This window comes from Trachinotus anak, unplaced genomic scaffold, assembly GCF_046630095.1.
Source record: "Trachinotus anak isolate AG129_WGS33_773 ecotype Australia unplaced genomic scaffold, CSIRO_AGI_Tana_v1 ptg000013l, whole genome shotgun sequence".
In the NCBI taxonomy this organism is placed as follows: Eukaryota; Metazoa; Chordata; class Actinopteri; order Carangiformes; family Carangidae; genus Trachinotus; species Trachinotus anak.
Window position 1 is genome coordinate 363986 of NW_027273864.1, and position 23932 is coordinate 387917.

The following is a 23932-nucleotide window of genomic DNA, read 5'->3' on the forward strand; positions in this document are numbered from 1 at the left end:
TCACATGCCCTCTGTCTCTTTAGCATGCAAGCTAAGTGATGGCTAGCAGACACTGAAACTAACATCCCATCTTATCTATGTGGCAGCTCAAGCCAACAGGAGCTAACAGTGTTAGCAGTGTTAGCTAACAGTGCTAACAGTGGCTCCTCTAGCATGAGCAGCCTTGGAAGCTAAAGCTAAAGATGTGTAGTTTCTGTGTCTGTGTGTTGGTTATTTGCAGCAGAAACCTATCTAGTTGGTTGATTCACAATTACTTTGACATTGGTGTTGCTCTAGCTAACAGGTGTTAAGTTGCTACACTTGGTAGCAGCAGCTTAGCTTGCTAACTTAAGAGAAGCAGTGGGTATGTGAGGCTGTTCACAGCATCACTGTCATGAAAGGATCCATTAGAAATAAAACTGTTTATGAATTATGAAATAAAAGTTCATAATTCTCAATTTGCAATTTCTTTAATTGCTTTACACATGATTGGTTATTCATATAATTACTTAATTATTATTAACTGATTTGTATGATTGAATTATTAATGATTATTTAATGTATTTTTAAATTTATTTTATATTGACCACTCTGGGCTTCCATCCTGTACTTTGTGGGTCAGTGGCATCAGAAACCATGTAACAGAAACAACAAGTTTGTTTTTTTTTCTGATTTTGCTGGCAGCACAATCTAAGATTTATTCATTTATCACTGCTGATCACTGCTGTGATATTCAACATTTATATACTGTGCATAAATGGTTTGTGTTTCCCTTTCATATCTGAAATCTGAAGTCTTCAGTGAGCAGCTGTTATGAATCTAGGTGACTGGCGACCGGTCAAAAACCAAAAACTAACTCAATGGCAGCAGGTAAGGCTGGAGCTACACACTGCTCTGCTGATGATGAAATATTATGTACCAGACACTCAGGGTAACCCATAGCTAATGATGCACCACTAATACAAAAATCAGCAATACTGTAACTATTCATTCATACATTTTTTAATGTCTAAAATGCTGCTTCAAAGATTTTTCTACTCTAATAGAAAGGGAAATCTAATTGAAGCTTGGAATATCTGGAAGTTAAAGTCATTTTTGGCCTGAAAATGCTCAGATACTGCATATCAGTAATGAAAATAAGAAGGCAATAAAGACATACTGCCTAATTTTATTGTACAGTTCAGTAGAAACCTTAAATTCAGGAAGTATCTTTAAAAAATGAAAGATGAAACTCTAACATAGCTTATTGTATTTGACCCTGAGCTTTAGTTCTGGTCATGGCCATGCCAGGGCAGAGTGACTGTCTGACCACAGAGGAGTGTGCTGTGAGCTGGCAGAGTGTTTGGCCAGAAGTGAAATGGAAAGAAACTACTCTACTTATAATCAATGGACTCCTCAGGACGACGTGGCGGGGGTGGAGTTGGTAGGGGTTGTGGTGCTTGGTGGTGACTGCTTTTCACTCCCCTTCACTGTGTTCAGTTTATACTTGGAGGGGTGCCTTTCCAAAACGCTGCAGTCTTCATTCTGGCGCACCATGTTAAACAACGACGAGCGGTTTGCATGGCGGTGAGAGAATCTGCTGCGCCGCTAATGAATCCCGTTGATGATGTGATTGTGCAGCAGCTCCTGCTCATGGTTGTGAAGGGTGGGATTCAGCTCCTCGTCATGCAGCCTCGCGTTCTTCCTGATCTCCTCCAGGGAGTAGTCCTGCACCAGGCTGCCGTTCTCAAACACAGTCACCAGCAGGTCCTGAAGAACACACACGAGTCATTGAGTACAGGAGGAGGAGGGTTGACGTTTAAGTTATTAAATAAATTCAAACCCAGTGACAGGGAAGGAAATCTAGATACTGCGTCTAGTTTAAAATTCCCCTCATAATTGATTTAGTCCAAACGCAGCTGTACGATGTCCTGAGACTGTGTATTATCTTTGGTAAATCACGTGACATCGCTCCACTGTCTTGGCTGGCAGTATGGGCTTTCATCAGGCAGGGAGAGTCAAATGAAAGATACTATCTAGTTGCATTATGGGAAATAAGGTGTCCAGCATTGTCGGAGCCAGTGTTGTTCATTAGTAACTGCTTAACCTAAACTGACAAAGACAATTTTGACCAATTAATAGTTGAATCATCAGTTTAGTTAAAATATCCCGGGACATCAGTACCATCCGAGCAGGTATTCTCCTCTGTGGTTCTCACAGTTAACAGACTGCCCACCAGTCCATATTAATAGTAAATACACTGCCTGGCCAAAAAAAAAAGTCGCCACCTGGATTTAACTAAGCAAATAGGTACTAGCCTCCTATTGGATAATTACTGCATGGGCGATTATCTTTCAGCTGGCAACAAGTTATTTAACCCCAACTGGTGCAATGAGTTGCTTCTCATTTCTTAAACAACCATGTCGAAAGACACATCTCGGATAGTGGGGACCCATCATCTTCGAGGAAGAAATGTGGCCGGAAAAAAATCGTGATCGGCGATCACTTAAACGTTTGGTGAAATCAAATCAAAGAAAAACAACAGTAGAACTCAGGGCTATGTTTAATAGTGAAAATAAGAGCATTTCCACACGCACAATGCGAAAGGAACTCAAGGGATTGGGACTGAACAGCTGTGTAGCCTTAAGAAAACCACTAATCAGTGAGGCTAACCGGAATAAAAGGCTTCAATTTTCTAGGGAGCATAAAGATTGGACTCTGGAGCAATTGAAGAAGGTCATGTGGTCTGATGAGTCCAGATTTACCCTGTCCCAGAGTGATGGGTGCATCAGGGTAAGAAGAGAGGCAGATGAAGTGATGCACCCATCATGCCTAGTGCCTACTGTACAAGCCTGTGGGGGCAGTGCTGTGATCTGGGGTTGCTGCAGTTGGTCAGGTCTAGGTTCAGCAACAGTATGTGCTCAAAGAATGAGGCCAGCTGACTACCTGAATATACTGAATGACCAGGTTATTCCATCAATGGATTTTTTCTTCCCTGATGGCACGGGCATATTCCAAGATGACAATGCCAGGATTCATCGGGCTCAAATTGTGAAAGAGTGGTTCAGGGAGCATGAGGCATCATTTTCACACATGGATTGGCCACCACAGAGTCCAGACCTTAACCCCATTGAAAATCTTTGGGATGTGCTGGAGAAGGCTTTGCGCAGCAGTCAGACTCTACCATCATCAGTACAAGATCTTGGTGAGAAATTAATGCAACACTGGATGGAAATAAATCTTGTGACATTGCAGAAGCTTATCGAAACAACGCCACAGTGAATGCGTGCCGTAATCAAAGCTAAAGGCGGTCCAACGAAATATTAGACTGTGTGACCTTTTTTTTTGGTGGCGACTTTTTTTTTGGCCAGGCAGTGTAGTATACAGTATAATAGTACTGATTGTTGTGTCATAAAGTCCCCAGACTTTATGACACAACAATACAAACTGTTAAACTCACAGTATGAAACAAATCAAAGAAAACCCAACAAAACAGTGTAAAGATAGATGAAAAACAAGAGGAGAGCAAAGGGAGGAGGGAACTGAACCAGAAACGCTGCTGTTCAGTGGTCTGAGCCTCAACCATCACTGTACTGGTGTAGCTCAGGTCCTGGCACCTTGATGAGTACACAGCAGCAACAATTTCTTAACCGACCTGTGACCAGAACACACACTTTTTATTTCTCTGACTGGGTGGAAGTGTGATCTCGTCACATCACAGATGATGACCACAGTCTTACAGGTAAAACATGAGACTGCAGGTGAGCTGAACTGTACCTGGGCAGAGGAGGGAACTGAGGGTAAGGTGTACTGAAGAGAAAAACATAACTAATAATGTAGAGTATTTATGAAAACACAAAATATCTGTACACATGAATGTATATTGATCTTTGAATCAACAGTTTTTACCTATTAACCAAATCATCTTCAGAACTGAGAGCTGAAATGAAAAGCTGGGACCAACCTCCTCAGGTTTGCCTGCTCCTCTCTCCACTGTCTCTAAGAAGCCATCAGAGTTTCTCCTCAGTGATAACCGACCCCTCTTTGACCTCTTGGATGGGTCAGTCACTGGCTGCTTGTACACGTCCATCTGGAGGGAGACATGACACCAGTTTAGAGACAACTGATTGACATCACCTGGTTCACGTACTCCTGAGGAAACTGAAAGCTTCTCTCAGTGAGGATCACAGCATCTGTGTCCTACAGCTGAACCGGGACGCAGCTCTGCAAAGTCCACTTCACATTAACTCAAGACCAACACTCAAATCTACAAAAAGACATTTAACCAGATGATGTTATTCAGGATGTTGTTCTACAGCTGTGCTCAGAGAACCACTTGATCTGTGTTTCTGATAATGTCTGCTGTATATATGTGTGTTGAGTGCTTGTGACCCCCTTCTCGACAGTCCCTCTGGACAGTCAAACATTATCAGAACCAACAGAATTCCACATGGAGCCAGGACCCCTCCACTTACCCCCTTCCCGTTAGTCTCCACGTAGCTGCACTTGAAAGCACAGCTGAGTGTATCTCTGTTGAGTTTCTGAAGCAGAGCACTGCCACATCCGAAGAAGACGTTCTCAGCACTCCAGCCTTCATCACTCAGCTTCTGGAGAATCTTCAGAAAACAGAGAAAACAAATGTAGTGAGACAAACATCATCAGGAGTTTATGTTGAAGAGCAACGAGCTTCATTTCCTGTCAGCTCAAGTGTGAGAGCTTCAGTCAGTGTGTACAAAAACTATAGAAGCGGATGGGTCAGTAAAACCATGACAGTGAAATTGTGACTGTTTCATAGTCACAACTGCAATTCAGGACAGAGCACACAGCATGCAAACTGTTAAATGCCTCTTTAAATTGAAATACAACCTGGGTCTCTATGAGTAACATTTTACTTCTTAACTTCTGTGGTGACATGTGGGAGAACAGTGACTCTGTCAGTCACAGTTTCACATTAATCAGCAGACAAACGTAAACATACTATATGTACAATTCTATGTGATTGTAGTTTCCTAAAATTACTCTTATGTGTTGCCTGTTGTGATGTCTGCAACAATATTTTTGATACGACGATGACGGCTTGAATTTCCCTTTAATTTTAGTTGGGTGAGGCAGTAGAACTGTTGTGTTGGTGACAGAAAGAATGAAGACGTTTCTAATAGCAGAAGAAATGATCAAAACAGGAAAAGTAAATCTTCAACAGGAGGAAAAACTAAAATATAAAACAGTTGCAAGAGATGATTCTGGTTTTAGCCCTTTCATTCTTAACAGGATGAAGCAGCTTAACCAGCCACAACTGAAGCTGTGAGCAGCAATGAGCAGGTCTTGGGCTGGACCGAGTCTGAGCAAAGTTCCTCCAGTTAATTAGTTACTGCTGTGGGTCAGCTCAAAATTCTTTGGCAGACATACTCCCAGTCACGGACTGAAGATATAAACCCAGGGTTATGATAATTGGACAAATCATTAATGAATTATAGCCATTTTCCTGTGAAGTTGAAGAAGGCCAGTATCTTAAAAACTAGTTGTGCAATTTTTGATGATCTTGTTCAAATGATTTTTTTGTCATTTTACACCAGATGCCAACTGACGCAACCCTCTACGGGGAATTAAGAGTCACCAATGAAGCTAACATGCATGTCTTTGGACTGTGGGAGGAAGCCCGAGTACCTGGAGGGAACCCACGCCAACACAGGGAGAACATGCAAACTCGATCTTGTTCCTATGATGATCTGCAGAAAATGTGGTATCAATCAAACTAATGGTTTAGGAGGAGAGGACAAAAATGTGTTTTTAAAAAAATTAATGTGTTTAAAATTTCAAGTCAGTCGGACATGATGTTTTCAAAATTGCACTTTTGAGCCATATTTCTTCGGAAGCATTTGCACATCACTTTCAGTTATTACTAAGTTTCATGTTTCTAACTCATCCCAGTTCACAGGAATTTGAGTCACGGCAGAAGACAAATAATAAAACGACACAAAAACAACAGAGTTCTGCTCCTTTGGAACTTGAAACACAAACACACTAAGATGTAAAGTATAGATGAAACTAATTCAACAACCAAATGTTTTCTTACCTCATCAACTGAGCTGAGGTCAATGCCGTCTCCTTGGATAATTCGCAGGTAAGAAGGCAGCACCTTGTATCCAACTGAGTTCAGAGAACAGCCGAAACACTCTTCTAAAATCTTGATCACCTATGAAACACACAGGGCATTTGAATGACTTATACATGTAGGTGTTAGCTGCATATGACCTAAACTAAAATAACATCTTTTACATTTCAGAAATCCGCTGAAGGAACTGATGTATTTAATGAGGATTCAACACATCAAACCAATAAAAATGTGAGACACACCTTATTCATAACAACCTTCACCTGCCACTCCCTCAGTGCTATGGCCCTGTTCAGAGCTGACATTAACAGCCACCTCAGGTGGACAGCTCAAGGTTCAGGTGAGAACACACCCAAACGCCTACAGTAAGTTTCACTATGTGATAGAGATGGAGACTCAAATTTACAACTTGGACTCAAGTCACACACACTGACTGGACTTGAGACTTAATATTTGGCACTATGTAACCTCTGCATGTAGGTTATGTAGTAAACTACAAAATATGCAGAAATAACCTCTCTCATACTAGTGTGTTTCTTTTTCTCTGGTTGACAAATTTGGCATCAAAAGATTCTCTGGAACCGCCTTGTCAATAATTATCAGAAATTTTGATTTAGTACATTGTGAACCACATAGGTCTTTGACTGCACACTGTAATTAAAAAAAAACATTGCACCAAAACATGCTGAAAGTGTATAAGTTGGTAATTTAACATGCACAATTTATTGCAAATCACATGCCAAGGGGCATAAATCCACCACATTATTAGTGCACATCCAGTGAATGCTACACTTTGTTAAATGCAAATCTGCCAAACATGAGATTTATTTTTCACAAACACAATAAAGGATTCCTACTTACAAATACTTGCTTCAAATCACACCAGAACCTATGTGTTTATGCAGGATTCCTTATTGTCGTTCTTGTGTGAAGCTAATAATGTTTCATATGAAAACAATTAACACATAATTTTTTATGTCGTGTCCTGCTGCCCTCTTCTGGATAATCTGCATTTCTCAGTATGTGGGTCAATGGACACAGCTCGTTTCCCCAGGGTTACTGTTATTGTTATTATTCCAGACCTGGACTTGGTTGACTTAATTCAATTTTATCTTATTTTTCTGGTAAAATACATGGTGATGATACATCTAAGAAGTGCCAGTTGTTTTAAGTGATGCAACATGATATTTCTGCATTTTATGAGTCAGGCAGAGAGAGGTCACATCACAGCTGTGAAATGGTTCAGTTTTCTACAGCTGGACAAACAGCAGAGCAATATCTGCTGCAAGAAATGGAGGCAACTTGTGTTGAGGAAGACAGGAAACCCACCAAACCTTTTCCACCACAAGAAAAGGTACCATATCACAGAGTCTACAGGAAGCCAAAGACTGACGTCTGTCCATCACCAACAAGTCTCTGGTGTTAAGTTAAAGGCCCCATGGCATGAAAAATGTGATTTTGGTTATTTCATCGTGCTTTGGGAGGTCTCTGGGCCACGTATATACTGCCCCATGCATCAAACTGGTCATAAACAGAGAAACCACACTGCCCATTTGTAGGAACTGTCTCTTTAATATGAGCGGATAGCACTTCCTCCTTTGTGTGACGTCACACACAAGGTAACTCCCCCCACCGCAACCTGTTGGCCCGCCTCCACTGTAGGTTCCAGGTGCGAGTGAATAACTGCACGGTGAGATGTCAAAGAAACGGTGCTGCGCTATTAAGGGATGCAAGGAGGGCGATGTGTCCCTGCACAGTCTGCCAAAAGCCAAAGTCCTCAGAGACCAGTGGCTCCTTCTTATTTTATTTTATTCGTAGCCGTTCACTGAATCACCGTTAACTGGATCACCGTTAATGCCTTCACAAACGTTAATTCAAGAAAATACAAATGTCACCGTCACACAGCTTTGTTCATCACTACGGTTTTTTAATGGTCTTCAGTGTTTCCCACAGACCAGGCAGCAATCTGTGGTGCTCCACTGACACCGTTAGGGGAGTCGAGTGTCACAGTGTCGTGGCGGTCGGTGGAGTCAGTCATTGTCTGCAGTGTCTGCAGACCAGTGTGTGCGTGCACCAGTGATGTGCTGGTTGATTTGCCCGCGCACCGCTGGCATATGCGCGCTTGTCTGTGTGTGTGTGTGTGTGTGTCTGTGTGTCTGTGTGTGTGTGTGTGTGTGTGTGTGTGCCCGAGAATGACAGAGAAAGAGCGCTATGCGGAGATGAATGAACGGATCGATATTACGCTGAGAGCACAGACGAGAGGGAAAACGACAACAACGGGAGAAAAAAAAAACAGAATCATCCTGTGGTGGTTGGTCGAATAAAAGGGGGAAAAGTAGCGATACTAGCGCGCGCGCGCCCCCCCCCCTGCCGTCACACACGCACACAGCAGCGGCGCAATTGCGGTGTTTCTGTGTTGGCTGCCGTCTCTGTCTCCGGATCCGAGTCCAGTTCAAACATATATGGTCTTATGCCATCCATCGCAGGTGAATTTTTATGAATGCAGCTTAGGTTTCCGTTTCTTGCCTGTGATTGGCCCGACCACACGCCACTCAAAAACAGTCAGTCAATCAGAGGAGAGGTTCTCATTCTCTCTTCTGATTGGCCAAATGACCTGTGCCTGCTGGAGCTCCAGAAAGTTGCAGGTAAATAAACCCGGAAAAAGGTGCACAGCATGGGGCCTTTAACTCCAGCAGCAGCTGCTCCTCTCTGCCACCTGCTGCCTGTCACTTAATAAATCAAATTTATTGAATTTATTATTATATGGCACATACCAGGACTCATATGCTACAGCCAATATGTGTAGCATAACATGCTGATCTTGTCAAGGTGAAAATCTTATACCACATTGGCTGCAGAGAGCATCAAGGTGTTGATTCAAAAATAAATCTTAATTTTATTTAAATTGATTCTACCCCTCGAATCTCAAATTGAAATTTATCCTGTAAAGTTTTGCTCTTAACAAACAATTTTTGTTTACATTTAGTTTTGCTCACCAAAACACACTGAGTGTCCCTGAGGAATAAGAAAAATTAACAGTGTTAAATGTAGGTTCTAATAATTTATTGGGTAACATGATGTATGTTAGCTGGTAAAGAGTGTCAACACTCTTTGAGTTACACAGGTCTAACTTAAATATTATTGACTAACTCGGCCCTGTGACTTACCTCAATAACAGTCTCTGCAGGATCTCCAGAGTCCGGCCGGATGACCAGGCAGGAGTCCTGACTGCGCTCCATGACCCGCTCTTTCAGTTTGTCTCCCCAGATGTGTTTACAGGCGTTAAAGATGTCATAGCTGTCGCTGACCACTGAGACTGGTCCGGAGGTGAACTGGTCCAGGACTCGCTCAAACGCCTCCTTCTCCCTGCTCCTCCCCCAGGAGATGATGGTACTGGATGTCAGGAAGGTATAAAAGGTTCATTTCAAGTTAGCCAAAAGCAAGCCCAAGGTAAACATGCAGACGTGATTAAGATGGAGGTGATATCAGAGTGAGAGACAGGTTATGAAATTTATTCTACATTACAAGCCAAAATAAATTAACAGAATAATAAATAAACTGCAGGTTGGATCTTTTCAAACTGTTGCCGAAGTTTCCACAGAATACATTTAGTGACATACGCAGTCTCATCCATGATTTATATCGCTGTGTATGTGTGAGTACCAGTGTGTACGTGTTTTACCTGTGCTCTGCTGCTGGGATTGAGAAGCCAGCCATTGGGCAGCCATAATACCGCTGAGCCATCAGCAGCCCAGCTACTGTGTCTGTACTGCAGAAATTAACCAGGTGAGCTGCTCCACCTAATGCTGCAGACTGGAGAGTGGAGGCGAGAGTCATCAATCACTTGTGTGTTGAATCCAGAACCAAGCAGTTTAAAAAGTAACAGCTCAGCAGCCACTAATCTGCAGCAGGGTCATTACATCATGAATGTTTCTGTTTCTGCAGTGAGCTTTCTACAGGTAGTCACACAGATATGCTGACTTCAATTACAGTCAGTGCAGACCAGGTGTGGTCACAGATGGTGCAGTATATCTTCCCTAGGAGTTGTCCCTTTAGGTCAGACGTGATTTTTTATACCTGAAAAGTGATTGAAAAAACTGTCTTTCTCCATTAATTTGTCAAAACATTTTCTCACCAATTTTTATGAATGACTGCATGACTGAAATGTCTGGGTCTCTTTTAGTAACCAGTGAGAGGAGCTCAAAAGCAAAAAGCCACTGATTCTGTTAGCTACACTGGTGATTCAGTACATCAAGGACTGAAAAATGAAGCCAAACACTGCAGTTCCTCTAATGACCACTAGAGTCTGGCTCCAACAGTGAGTCAGTCCCCATAGACTCCCATGTTAAAATGTCCAACTTTACAGCAGAAATAAACATATTTACATGCCTTATTTCTGCCTTTAGTCGTTTTATTAAGGACTGGTATGGAAAGGTATGGAGAATTGAGGGCGTGGCCTCTTTGAGTGACAGGTGGGTGAGCATATGCGTGCCACAAACCATCATTCACTGAAGTCTCAGCTCCACACATGCCCCACCTCTTTGATCATATCTGGATTAGCTGGGAGTTAGGGGCAGAGTCAGGCACTGCCAAGATGGCAACAGTGGTGCAGCTCACTCTGAGCATGGATGTATTGTAAGACCTGGATGCCGGATCTAAAAAGGCGTCCATTCAGTTCAATACGAGTTACTCGCCTGGCACAAACGCTGAAAAAGTTTCTGGCTTCCGGATTACTTCCATGTTATGCGGCCCATAGAGACTAACGCAGTAGTGTCACTCCCATCATGCCTTTGGGCAATGAGAAGGAGTGAAAAACGTTCTGGATCTGAGTGCTGTGCTAGCGGCCTGGATGTGTAATAAGACTTCTACAGGACTGGCCCGGGGCTTTAAACCATGGATTTAAACAAACGGCAACAGCAACAACATTCAGTTTGAAGCTTTAGAGCCTAAAGTCACATTGGAATCAACATTTTAAAAAATCATAACCAGGCAAAAATATTACATTTAAATTGTCTTTTAGGCAATTTTAATATATTGATGCTGAATGTGACAGATAACTACAACTCATCAGATAAAGTTACTACGTTTACTTTCTCTCATTGAGAAGCAGATTTATACAGCATTTCTTCTTTAAAAAAACAAAACAACCAAAACTGTGCAGGGCTTGATTTGAAAATGAAAAATATATCAAAATTATTTTTTATAAAGATTTAATTTAAATGATGAATGCCTCTGAACATTTACTGTATACTGAGCACACACTGAGGACGTGGGGAGTTAGAGAGACGATGATGAGGACGTCCAGGACGGTTCCTCCCCTCAGGGACAGAGAGGGGCAGCGGGCTGCAGCGGCTCAGGCCACCGCTGCTGACCCAGAGGACGCTGCATCCAGGCCAGACTCAGTTATAGTTTAACCCGCTGACACAGTGAAGGTCATTAAATAATCTATGAAATAATAAGGCGGTTGTTGTGAGCGGATGGCAGGCTGGTCATATCGGCGTCTTAGTGAATCCAGTTATGCGGCTAATATATCGATTAAAAACAATTACATTCCTGAAAAAAAAGTGTAAGAAGTGACGAATAAATGCAAAAAAAAAAAAAAAAAAAAAAAAATCACAAAATCAATGAACCTTGATGTGTGTAGAAGAAAACTCGCCTTTGTGCCGTTTATTCACTTTTCATACTAACTTGTTCTCGTCCTGACATCACTAGCAGTAACCTAGCAACCATGCTCGTTCCCGAGACACAGCGGGACTGTGGATAGAGTGCACGTACACAGTGGTGATGTCACTCAGAGAAAAAAGACTTTTCTGAGTTTTGAAAAACTTTTACACAGATTAAAACCCCATGGCTAATATACATTAGAAAGACTGATATTTGGATGTGTGCACAGCTGTTAAAAGTTTTACAGGCCTCTCTTTTACTATTGCGCTCTATGGGAAAAATGCTTCTTGGGCCACAGGGGGATTTTTCGCTGCAATACCATGAGTGGCCACTGGAAACAGCTGCTGCAGGGCTGAGCGGTGGCGCCGTATCCAGGTCTTAGAATACATCCATGACTCTGAGCTTCAGAAACCTGTGGGTGATGTCACAGAGGCTCTGTCCATCTTTATTTACAGTCTGGAGTTCAGCTTTGAGAAGGAGCGTTTAAGATTTGTTCCTCTATGTGGTAAGACAGTTCCACTAGAGACACACAGACGTGAGCTGACAGCATTCTGCTGCTGCCTGGGTTAGAAATGTGATGGTGAGTTAGACCTGTGAGGATTTTATGTTTGAATCCTCTTACACTGAATCACTTCCAGCAGCTCTGTGGCTCAGACACTGATAACTGAATTTACATTCCAGCGTTTTTCTCATTATGTTAAGTCTTTCCCTCTGACTCTCGTTGAGTTCTCTTAATCTAACCTTTGTGCCTCTAATCAATGATGTCAACAGTACTTAGATCATGCAATAATTTGATAACATCAGCATGACACAGCCATATGCACAAAGCAGATATCACAAGATGATCATTGGCTGTGTAGGCTATTCACATCAGGGTTTTCCTGTGAAAACAGAGCCACTGTACATGACACACAATTTAATGGATTCAGCTGATTCTCTAGGTGATGATCAGTGACACTGACTATGCTGAAATGCCTATACATATTGCATATAGATCCTCTGCAGCATCAGCAGCAGCAGAATAAAAACATGCAGCGAAAGTCTTCCTGACCTCCTGTGAGGAGACTCCTCTGTAGCCAAAGTCGTGCAGTTTCAGGTCCAGGCCTTCCAGGCTCCCTGAGGTGGCCTTCAGGTGCTTGGCCAGGATCTTCTTAAACTCCCTGGATATGGTGGCTACTGTGATGGGATACCACATCTGAACCAGCATGGTCTACAAAACAAAACAAAAAAAAAGGAGGGGGGCAACGGTGTGACAGTGACAGTCAGTGATCAGTTGGTAAGATAAAGACAAGAAAACAGACTGAAGAGGAGGGAGAGACAAATTTTAATGAGAGAATAGAGACTGATACTGCCCCAGTAAAGATTCATTAAAAATAATGAAAACATTAATACAAGTTATAGCATTACTGGGCTATTGAACTCCTCAACCCAAGTTCAGTAAATATTATGCCTGCCTAATCATTAAGTGGATAAATGATAACATCAGAAAACAAGCCACTTAACACTAAGTTAAAGTGATAGTTGTGTGGGGCTGTGTGAGGTGGTCATGTATAATCATTGTGTTACCTGCAGTAGATTCAGATCAGTGCGCTGCCAGTTAGGAGAAGCAGCAGGAGCACTTTTAAAAGACGCCCACTGAAAAAATCCAACATCTGTTTAAATATTCATGTCATTTAGAATATTTTCAGAGCTTTATCTTCCCGTCACAACAAGGTTAACTTTAGCTTTTCTGATTCACTCACCTGACCTGTGGCTGCAGTGTAATACAGTGAGCGGTGTAGGTGTGCTTGTGCGTAGGAATACAGTATTTCAGTGGTTGAGAAAAATGTAGTCCCAAGTGAAGATTTAAATGGATGTTGGATTGTTTCAGTGGCGTCTTTTAAAACACGTTTTTTCTGATGACCTCGTTCACAGCAGCACTCTGCTAGTGTGCTGTGTTCCCGCTGCTTCTCTAAACTGATCTGAATCTACTGCAGGATACACACTGAGTATGTATGACCACCTCACACAACCCCAAGTCAAATATCCACAACTATCACTCTGAGGTAGTAAAATATATGTACAGTCACTTCTTTACAATGCCAGTTGTTGCTAGTCTCAGTCTTCTGTGTTCTTTGTGATTTACACCCTGAGGTAAAAGGCAGCATCACACTCCTCCAGTCCAGAGCTCATATAACCTTATAACAAACAGTTCCAGGAACTTTTGAACGTATATTCTTGTTTCCATGACATCTAAAGATTAGACAAATTGGACCACACAACTGCAGCACAATTTGTGGACACAGGGAAACAAAAGCTTTCATGTAGTTGTGCGTTCCCTGCTGTGTTACTCTGATATTTGATACTCTGATATTTGAGTGGATGTAAAGATGGGGTGCAGTGCAAACGTGGGAAAGAAGACGGAGAACTGCAGGACTTCTCCACAGTGATGATCTGCTTTTCATTTCTGCATTAGAAGTGAACTGTGATGAAACAATCAGCAAAAAAAAAGTTTTGTCTCTCTCCTTCACTGACTTTCTCCCCCGTTCCCTCTCTCTCCATCTCTCGACATAATAAACTCTCATCCTAACTCATCCTAACAGTGACACTAGTGGTGTACAATACTTCCTTGATTTGTGAATGACACTATTTGACCAGAGGTCTGTACTGTAAGGTTATCAAAGTAACTTCAGGTTTAACTCTGGTTTTCAGTCCTATGATGGTGGTTCACTTGTTACCAGGGTAAATCACCATGATAACTGATGCTGAACTCTTAACGTGCTCTAGGCCTGGTTAACTTCAGAGGATCAGATCAAAACATGTCAACAGTTCAACTACTGACCAATCAGATACCTGGAAAATCTGAGTCATCATTTCTACAGGATCCTGACAGGGACAAAAGAGTTTAGAATAAAGCAATAAATAATTCAGATCAGTAGATGTTTGTACAGATCAGTGGAATCATTCTGCTGTTGGAGTCTTTCCATGTGTCCTCTCTGGTTTTAAAACAGAGCTGAAAACAAACAGGAGAGTTTATCACTAAATAACTCCATCAGAACTATTAGAGCTTCATCTGAACTGAACACAGATTCTTTCATCCACAGGATCCTGACAGTGATGAAGCTGTGACTCTCCTCTTCATCACTGCAGCTCAGAATAACATGAGAAGACTCTGTGAGCAGAAGTGGAAGTAAAAACTAAACCTCTGATGTCTTTGATCAGATCAATGATCCACATACTGATCAATATTTCCCATGATTATAAATGAAAATTTCAGTCAGATGTACCTAACCACTACTTTTCTTCTCTCCTCTCTGCTTAGGCAGCAGAAACAGACTGACATTATTTTAATGTTTTTTATCTGCATCACATGTTCAGAATAGTTTTTTCATCATCAGACCACAGAGAAAAATACTCAGTGAGAAACTTAATTCACAGTTGAGCCTTAGCCTGACTTTAGTAATTGGATATAATTTCTAGTGTTTCTTTTTTATTCTATTCTCCGAAAACAGGGACTGATTTACCCCCTGGAACTATTGGACTGGAATGTAGATTCAGCTCCTTCAGTTGTAATGCAGGTAAAGTTCATGCAGTAGTTTCCCGTATAACTCTAGTCTGGAGTCTGGAGATTTGGATGTTTTTTTCAAACATATGAAAGGGTTCATTTCAAGTCAAAACTGGGATTTAGCTGCTCTTTAAGATCAGGACATTAACTGTGTCAGTAGTGTATTGTCCATGCACATGAAGCTAACAGACATAAGCAGTATATAATTATGTTATTGTTACAGTGAGAAGTGAAGGAGAGTATTTATACTTCGATGTAGTTGGTGAGCCAGTAGAAGTCGGGATCTGTGTTCTCTACAGTGAAGAGCACGTTGCCTCTCGGTATGATCCTTCCCTCAGGGACAGCTTTGATCCGAATAGGGAGGCGACCATCATGTTTCTGACAAGTGACAAAAGCAGTGACTTCATGTTAGCTTTATATATGATGATGAATGTATCTCTGTCTGAGAGACTGACAGTTGAAAATCTCACCTCGAGGACTTTCCTCCAGCCTTCTTCATCGAACACGGCTTGTTTGAAGTGCATCTGGTAGAAGAGCTTGGCTTCCTGAATATTCTCCTCCGTGACCACAGGCCCTGTGAAGGACAATCCATATTATACTTCTGTATGTACCTACTCGCTGCCGCAGGATTCTGTCAATTCACCTCTCAGATCAGATGAGAGGACGTTAATGTACCTGTGAGGTACTTCTTCAGCAGATACTGAAGACCGAAGAACACCACTTCACTGAACTGGGAACCTTTCTTGCGTCTGCATTCAAAGTAGGAGTAGATTTTGCTGACATTTGGAGGATACTGCTTGTAGTGTGTGATCTGAAAGAAACAGGCAGAAGTCAAACAGCGGCAGATTAAACATGTCACAGTGCTGTTCTTGTAATCACCTGCAGGATCTGCAATGGTCATTCATCACACCCTAATCTTATCATGTCACACAGATTTGTGTGGTGTAACAGCATGAAATAAAACCCTGCTTAGTGCACTAATGATAAGCTGTAAACTGGAGGATTGTCTGCTCTATGTGACGTAAGCATGATTTCTGGGTCCATGAGGGAAGGAATGAAGACAGCTTAAAGCACAAGCCTCTCTTTATGCTCCTGCAGCACTAATTGAATAATCAACAGCAACAACCAGTCAGTGGAAGAAACAGCTCCAAGAGGCAGTCACTCTGCATTCTTCTCCCTCACCCTCCTTCCTATTTAAATCCTCTGCTCTCACCCTTCTCTAACTTCAGGAGAAGAAACTCAAGAACAGACACTGTCTCTACCTGCAGCAATTTCAAGACTGGTCCGCCAAGTAAGATCAAGTAAAGGAAGTGAAGGATAGAAAAGTAGTATTTGACTTTGTCTAGAGTCTTGCAGCACAGTCACTACTGCTCACCACAGTAAAGAGTGGTTATCTGAGTGACCAAAACCTTTCTGTCAGCTCCAACCTTTCTCCATTCTCACTCACTGCTCACTAGATAGTTTTGTTGTTGACTCAATTCTGTGGAAAAACTCTAGAGACTGTTGTGACTGAAAATCCAGGAGAAGGTTCTGGGTTTGTGGAGTTTGCATGTTCTCCCCCGTGCCTGCGTGGGTTCGCTCCAGGTACTCTGGCTTCCTCCCAGTCCAAAGAAATGCACATGAGGTTAACTGGGGATTCTAAATTGTGTGAATGTGAAAGTGAATGGTTGTTTTTCCTTATATGTAAGCCCTGGTGTCCAGTACAGGGTGTACACCACCCTTGCCCAATGTCAGCTGGGATTGGCTCCGATCCCCCCTGCAACCCTGTATGGACAAGTGGTGTAGAAAATGGATGGATGGATGGATGGATGGATGGATTTCTCTGTGTAGCTAACTGTTAGAATGGACGAGACTAGCGTAAACATCAGTATACCTGAATGGATGAGAGCCTTTTATGTATGTTTTATTCATTTCAGTAGATAGCTACTTCATTTCATTTAATGGACTGACAGTATTAATATTGGTATCTGAATGTCAGAAAGATTATGGCTAGGTATGATACCAGCTCTTACAGAAGATGGAGTAGCATATGGTTAGTGCTACAAATATTTAATATTTCAAACATCAGTCATTCATGTACAGTACACAGAATTAGTTTGCAATGTTGTACTGTATTCTGAATTAGAAGTCGTTGTTTGCTGGTAAATCCTGACGTTCCCTATGGATAACAATAGATCTGCATCACATGCTTGGATTTATTCGAAGCTACATGAGTCACGTGACCTGCTGTTTTTGACCCCTGGCTGTCATAACTCTCTCATGGAAAAGGCTCTATTTGATGCCATGTGTGGTGTGTTCAAGTGCTGATGGAAAAGGTGAGGACATCTGAAAATCTTGGCTACAGAGCAGCATTGCCAGCAATCACCAAAACAAAGAAAAAGCAAATGTGAATTCCATAAAACAGTGTCATGTGGATCCACTGTGTGATCACTGGTACCAGTTCATCAAGGCTGAGGAAGAGGAGGATGAAAGGATGCCTTTTAAAGTTTTGTGCTTTAAGTCAGGGAAACAGACATCAAATGGTTCAAACTTTTTTGAATGTGGTCCCCAACAAATAAAATAAAATAAATTTATTTGAATAAATGAACTTGTCAGTAAAAAATGAATCTAGCTTTTTTTCTTTTTTTTTTAGATTTATTACATTTCCTCATTCATAACTGTTAAATTAATGTTTTAAGATGTACTGTGGTTAGTGGCCTGTTGCCTGAAGGTTGCAGACACTGACCATGTTACCACTCGGTACCTGGTTTATGTCTCTGGGGACCTTTCCTGTTTGTCATCTATCAGTCTATTGCTGATCAGTCATCAGTGAACAGTGCCTCATCAGTTTCAATATTATCAAACCTTAGCTGGTGTGTCATTGCTTTAACTTTCAGTTGTCCTCAGTAAGTATTTTTGAAGCACCTCAGGAGTTATGGTTGGGGTAGGACAATGCAAGCAGCAGGTGTGTACACACACCAGCATGATTATGGTATTACCATGCTGTTAACAGACCAAATGCAGGGGGCATTAAAGTATTATGAGCTGCATGTAACCAGGCACAAGGAGATAAACAGACCTCAGTGAATTCTTCAGAAAGCTAAGGCTCAGTGTTCTCAGGGACGTGCTGTGGGTGCATACTGGATATAGTTGTTAATTATTACACAAGTTATGCAACTGAGAATTTCAGCAGAAAACAAAACACAAAGCCGAAGTCACATGTAGACCATTGCCCTGGGCTCCAGTGAAAAAAAACACATCATAATCAGCATCATCACTGCTGTTAAAATCTAATTATGCAAGAGCAGATAATGAAATCTGGGCTTGGAGATTGTAGAGGGCAGCATAAGACAGGTCAGGGCACAGAGAAGGTGGAACATCCGAGGTGAAAGTGGAACTGTTCTTCCTCTTCCTTTGCTCTCTTGCAACTAAAGCCAATGGGAATGTCTATATTTTTGCAGTTACACTATTATAAAGCAAAGTATGGGACAAAATGAACTTCTGACGTAGGCTCGAGGTGAAATCACCCAAGTTATCACCAAATTTTGTGCCAAGCCACTGAGTCAACACTGAGATATTTTGGATGATAATGAATGAAAATATTGCCCTGTTGGTGGCTGTTACAGATTAAACGGTATAAGAATTTTACATTGTGATTATAGTGACCAAAATGATCATGATTTTCATTAATATGGTGGTATTGTTAAAATGTGCTGAAAATGTTCAAAAAGTAATAACACACAAGCTGTAATCATTTCACCCAGAGAATGTTTGCACTTATACTATTATTATCATTATTATTATTTTCCTGCTGTAATGTCTTTCAGAGTATAGTACGGTGCTGTTAAACCAGACACACCACAGCTACACTGTGCTCAGGGATGACAGAGTGAGCTGCAGCCCTGAAATAAGTTTCAAAAACACAATTACCAATTGTGAGACGTCTCTACAAGAGTCGCTGACAGCTCACTCTTTCTCTCCTGTGTCTGTGTGTGCACTCTGTGCATGTGCATGTGAAAGGTGAACACTCATACCTGCTAATTTTGGTGTAAAAAGAGTATTAGAAGGCTGTACAGAACCTAGCATTAGTTAAATTAACCACAGTAATTAACTTCGGTAATCGACCTTGGTTATAGTGATAAAATTTAATACTAACTGTCTAGCATTTCTACTGTGATTTAGCGTGAAACTGGTAGCAGCTATAGCTAATAGCTATAGATGTAGATGAAAAGCAGGGGATCACCCATAGAGTGTAAATAAAGATGGACAATCTCATAATGATGAACTGGAATGTAACATAAACAACTATCTTGACAAGTATCTCTTAGATTTGACTTTGACAAAATTGTGGCCAAAATACATACTGAATGAAGCAGAGTGCTCTCTGCGAGACAAATTCCTTCAGATACCTCAAATCTAGTTTGGCATTTTATTGTAATTTCTTAAATTTATCAGCTGACACACAGTATACAACAAACCTGAGTACACCCTGGTCAATATCACTAAAATGTTAGTAAAGTAATTACAAATTCTGTCCATTTAATATATATTTTTATGTTTTAGCCAAAGCCTGAGAAGAATGAAACAATTAATTTGAATAGAAATACTGCTTTGAAATACCTTCTATCGGGTTCAATTCAGGGAACACAGGTCATAGTATTCACAGTTTTCTTCTTTAAAACTCTTGTTTGATTTCACAGTCTTTGGGATCATTGTCACATGTTGGGGAAATTACTCTCCTGTCAAACTTGTATTCATTGTAGCATGTTAATACATGTCATCTCTACACCTTTTGCTCTCATTCAGCCCCATATCAACACACACTAAATGTTTCCTGTCAGCACTCTGCAGTGGCCAGGTCCACAACAAATATGCTGGACCCCAACTGATGCCAACACATAGATTTTGGACTCATTTGACCAAAGAATGTGCTGCCAATATTCATCGGGCCTCTTTTCATGTCCTTTGGCAGAGTTCCATCTTGCAATTTTCTGTGATTTGGTGAGCAATAGCTTTCTTATTGAACTTTGTCCACAGAGGTTGACTTCTAAAGGGTCCTATGAGCACTCACCAAAACACCAGTTTCCACATATGATTCTTAACAGCACTTACCCGTCAGTTTTTCAACGCTAGGTTGTGCAGTTTTCGAGAATGGCCAGTGCGCTGTTATTTCTTACTTATTCAGGCAGTTCTTTCCCATGTTGGGCTAAGATGTATTCAACACAACCAAGGCCAAAATTGAGATAGCTGTGGTATTCCCAGGTTCTTTTTGCAGTCTTGTTGCATTGTTTATGTAATTAGACTTCAATGGAAATCACAGTTGTAGTCACTTTTCTTGCACTGGGGTAGTACTTTGGAGCCTGTATTTTCAATGTAGACTATCTAACCTGTTTATTTTTAATTACAAATAAGGTCAAATATCCTACATTTCAACTTAAAAAATAATACAAATAATACTACTCATGGCATGTGACTTAAATGCAGGAAGTGTTTCCATTTAACTTTTACGAAATATTGGCTTGTCAAATAGTCTGAAAAACCACCTCTTGCAATCATATACATTTTCTTGCAACATATATATTTTTTAAATTCAGGTGTTTCCATTACTTGTTTTTTAAGTTCGCAATTTCAAATTGTGGCTAATGACGATGATGATTTTTTATGTGTAAATGAACTGACAATATTTATACACTTCACACTGTTTCTGAAAAGTTTGAATGAATTTGAATGCAGAGCGCCCTTTGATGGAACACATGTAAACTACTTCAAATGGTCTGTTGTGCTTATAGGCTTGAAATTTTAAATTAAAAGAGGTCATTACAGTTTGACCATTTCCCCCAAGTTTGAACTGTCATGTGTCTGTTAGGACTGTGCTCACTGGCCAATCAAAATACCTTCACAGACCCAATCCAATCCGAGCCCCCTCCCCCACTGCCAACCAGTAACTAAAGTGATCAATCACACTGACACCTGTGTGTCAGCTGTTTTGCATAAATTGGTAATATCTATAAACCAACTTTTGTGGGGTAAACTCTGGTCGACACAAAGGACACGGTCGATACAAAGCATCAGCCTACTGCTGTGCATGTGGTCACCTTTAAAAACCCAACATGAACATGTACTGTATGTAGATGAAATGTTGAGCGCATGTAAATGAATATTTACTGAATTTACTGAACCTCCAATTGCACCAATCACCAAAACAAATTCCTTGTATGTGGTAACATACTTGGCAATAAAACTGATTCTGATTCTGATTCTGATTTCCAGATCTTTAATGAATGACTTTTGTTGTTCAATCATAGACGCTGGTCTGTTTTTGGTCTGAATATCTGATACACACTATGTATCTTTGTAGTTGACAACAGCATCTCATTTTTGTGACAAACACAAAATGTGAAAATGCTGATTATATGGAAAACAGTTGTGTTTACATTAGTAGTATTTTATATTAGCATTTTAGTATTTACTAACCCCAGTGGACTTTCAGATGAGCTCATCAAATTGTACCAAATCAGTTTCTATTATGTAATTGTGATGACAGACACATTGGAGGAATCCTCTTGGCTGTGCTTCTGCGTTGGACTTGTTTGCAGGGGTCATTGGAGCTAATAAAAAGGCCAGCTGGTCACCATCCAGACCTTTGCCATCTAGCTGCAGTGCAAACCTTTGAATGACATCTAACAGTGACATCTGACATTTAACTCTACTGAGGTGAGCGTGCAGTGGATATACCAGCACTGCCTGGTCAGGGACTGACTCACAGCTAAACTTGGGTAACATACTGACACTAAACTTAAGTTTCACTCTCATGAAACTGAAAGCAAAACTGTCAATGAACAGTGGAGCTCTGTGATACACTAGATGAAGAGAGCAGGCATTACTGCCTACGCATTACAATGAAATTAATCACACCACGACCTGCCCTTCTGCATCTATATCTTGGTGTATCAAACTGGAGTCCAAAGACTCCTGAAAGGTCCTGGTCTTCTATAGTCTTCAGCAGAAAAGAAAGAGTACATTCTTGCTGATGCATCATTTCCTTTAGGTTAGCACTATGAGACAAATTAATAGTGACTGTTCCATCTGTCTATATAGCTATCTATCAAGTCAAAGGCAATTTGATTTTTATTTTATTTCCAAGCTGCCTTTCACTTAGTACATTTAGGTAGACTGTTGCATTGCCATTTTCTCCTGCACATGGGATCAAATTCAATTCAGTTATAATTTTAGCTGGATTGAGACCTCCATATGCCCTTGTGTATTAATTCTGAAATGGCCCTGAAGTGTAAAGGCCCTTATGTTCTCAAAGGCAGACATGAATGTCAGGGTGGACAGTAGGCATGGTTCTGGTTATATTCATGGGTTTATGTGTACAAGAACATGTACTCACGGTTACAGTTGGTGTGTGCTGTAAATGTGTGTAATTGTGAACACATATACAGACCCTGTGGTCATGCAGTTAAAAGGGAATGTGAACGTGGGTCCAGTGATGTTGACACAGTGAGGATGTGATCAGAGAAACGCGTTTGTGATCAGTTAGGGCAGATGTTAAGAATGGTTTTGATGAAAACGAAACTCAGCCATCACACTTGCACCATGAGACTGTCAACAGAGGGTCATTGCTCGACTTGTCTATGGACTCTACCCCCTGTAAGCTATGCTGCTGGCTTTAACATACTGTAATAACAACAGCATGCACACAATTCAGTTTATACAATGACCGCTGGTGTCTTACGATGTCATCTACTACTGCAGTCAAAACAGTGAATTAACCAAAAAACCAACGTCTAACTACATGTCCCGGCGAGGTGTTGTGATACGTAGTGAGATGCTGTAGCTAACTGTACCTCAAAATAAACAGAATTTACTCAAATTCACTCGGAAAAAACGGCAGCAGGACAGAAAAGGGGCCAGAGGAGAGGAACGGGTACACTCACCTTGTAGGAATCCGTCGCAAGCAAAAAATTAAAATCCTGCGCTGCCATTGTTGTTGTTGTTGTGAGTGAATGAATTAACGTTAATGTAGCTAAATGTCACTTCAGCCTCCCTGTGCTCGTAAGAACTTAACAAGAGAGCGACCCAGAACCAGGACCCGGACCGAGCAGCTGATGTGAGACCGGGCCAGGACAAGCCGAAGCACGGGCGGCAGAGGAGACCAGCCTTCAACGACGATTCACAGAGATTTCAGCTCCTGAGCCTCCACTGAAACCAGAGTCCGACGCTTCAGGGCGGCGGACCGCTCTGTAGGCTGGGGGTGGGGGCGGGGCTGGGGGGGGGCTGGTTGCAGTGCCCATGGCCACGCGCACGTCCACCCACCGCCTTTCGGACCTGCTACGTCATGCCGCATTCAGGGACATCTAGGACTGTTTTGGAACGAAGTTAAGGGACAACTCGGACATTTTGGACTGTACACTCGATCTGTCTGCCTTACACCTCCAGTTTATCCTGCGTTTTATGCTGACTTAGACTTTTACTAATATTGATATTTGTGTAAATATCTTTTTTCAATGTCAATGGGTTGGACAGTTAAGTGGCAGTCTACAAGATATTTATTTAAATAAGTGTCTTTTCAGTCACCATCTATCATTGAATGAGGAAACACAATGGCGACTGGGCCTATGACCAACTGACGAAAATATATCAAATTTGCATTTTACAGTTTTATGTACTGG

General features: G+C 41.4%; 1 protein-coding gene across 1 annotated transcript; it reads right to left on the reverse strand.

The window, feature by feature from the left end:
* Positions 1-1131: 1131 nt before the first annotated feature.
* nampt2 (nicotinamide phosphoribosyltransferase 2) lies at positions 1132-23594 on the reverse strand. Its single transcript, XM_071493651.1, has 11 exons — positions 23198-23594; positions 15954-16089; positions 15749-15852; positions 15528-15656; positions 12786-12944; positions 9753-9883; positions 9238-9463; positions 6032-6151; positions 4434-4574; positions 3923-4048; positions 1132-1728 (listed from the first exon to the last, which is right to left on the reverse strand). Exons 1-11 carry the CDS (start codon positions 23243-23245, stop codon positions 1567-1569), a joined length of 1482 nt encoding a protein of 493 aa, XP_071349752.1. The 5' UTR covers positions 23246-23594; the 3' UTR covers positions 1132-1566.
* Between the last annotated feature and the right edge of the window lie 338 nt (positions 23595-23932).

What these genes read in the sequence shown, in the direction of transcription:
- nampt2 (XM_071493651.1), bottom strand. Translation starts at nt 23,245, where the DNA reads ATGGCAGCGCAGGATTTTAATTTTTTGCTTGCGACGGATTCCTACAAG. An exon ending in TTGCGACGGATTCCTACAAG is followed by an intron (nt 16,090 to 23,197) that starts GTGAGTGTACCC and finishes TGTTTCTTTCAG; the next exon opens with ATCACACACTACAAGCAGTA. An exon ending in ATCCCAGCAGCAGAGCACAG is followed by an intron (nt 9,464 to 9,752) that starts GTAAAACACGTA and finishes CCTGACATCCAG; the next exon opens with TACCATCATCTCCTGGGGGA.